Source organism: Austrofundulus limnaeus, unplaced genomic scaffold, assembly GCF_001266775.1.
Source record: "Austrofundulus limnaeus strain Quisiro unplaced genomic scaffold, Austrofundulus_limnaeus-1.0 Scaffold10913, whole genome shotgun sequence".
Classification (NCBI taxonomy): domain Eukaryota; kingdom Metazoa; phylum Chordata; class Actinopteri; order Cyprinodontiformes; family Rivulidae; genus Austrofundulus; species Austrofundulus limnaeus.
The window spans coordinates 1-563 of record NW_013963315.1 but is presented as its reverse complement, the minus strand read 5'-3'; the positions used below and the strand labels follow the sequence as shown (position 1 = coordinate 563).

Genomic DNA, 563 nt, shown 5'->3' with positions numbered 1-563 from the left:
CCCCCAGGTAGAGCGCTGCTACATCACAAAAACATGGAAACAATCCTTTTTATTGAACTAAAGTCTACAGATGTCGAAGGAAACAGAAAGCGTGTGGTCGTTGTTGGGCGGCGGCTCAGCGCCGCTGCTCGTACGTCTGGATTGTGCTCCACTCGTTGGATCCTGCAGAACAAACTCTGCGTTAGAAAAGACAAAGAGAAACACCTGAAGCTGCGAGGAGGAGCGAGGCCTTTAAGCTCACCTGGCTCCTTCTGACTCCTTTTCCCCATCAGGCCAACAAACGAGTTCACTTTATGTCCTGAAGAAGAGAGAAAAAAAGACTTTCAGTGGTTTTATTAGAAATAAAACGTCTCTTTTGTTCTGATGTCCTCAGGTTCTCTTTATTTTTCCTTTTTTTTGTCTTCTCATGAAGTTTTATCTCTGTTTTGAGATTCAAAGAGAAATTAAAATTGATCAGAATCTGAATTATGTAGTTCTCGTTTTAAAGCTGTGACTCATTCAGACTCACCCATCCCCTGTGTGTGTGTGTGTGTGTGTGTGTGTGTGTGTGTGTGTGTGTGTGT

At 43.3% G+C, this 563-nt stretch overlaps 1 protein-coding gene across 1 annotated transcript; it reads right to left on the bottom strand.

Moving 5' to 3' along the window:
- Positions 1-30: 30 nt before the first annotated feature.
- Positions 31-298, bottom strand: LOC106512719 (protachykinin; the record flags this gene model as incomplete). The annotated part of the gene is given in 2 exon segments (XM_014001276.1): positions 31-162; positions 242-298. Coding segments are annotated over 2 exon segments (104 nt in total), but the record flags the coding sequence as incomplete, so codon positions are not given.
- Between the last annotated feature and the right edge of the window lie 265 nt (positions 299-563).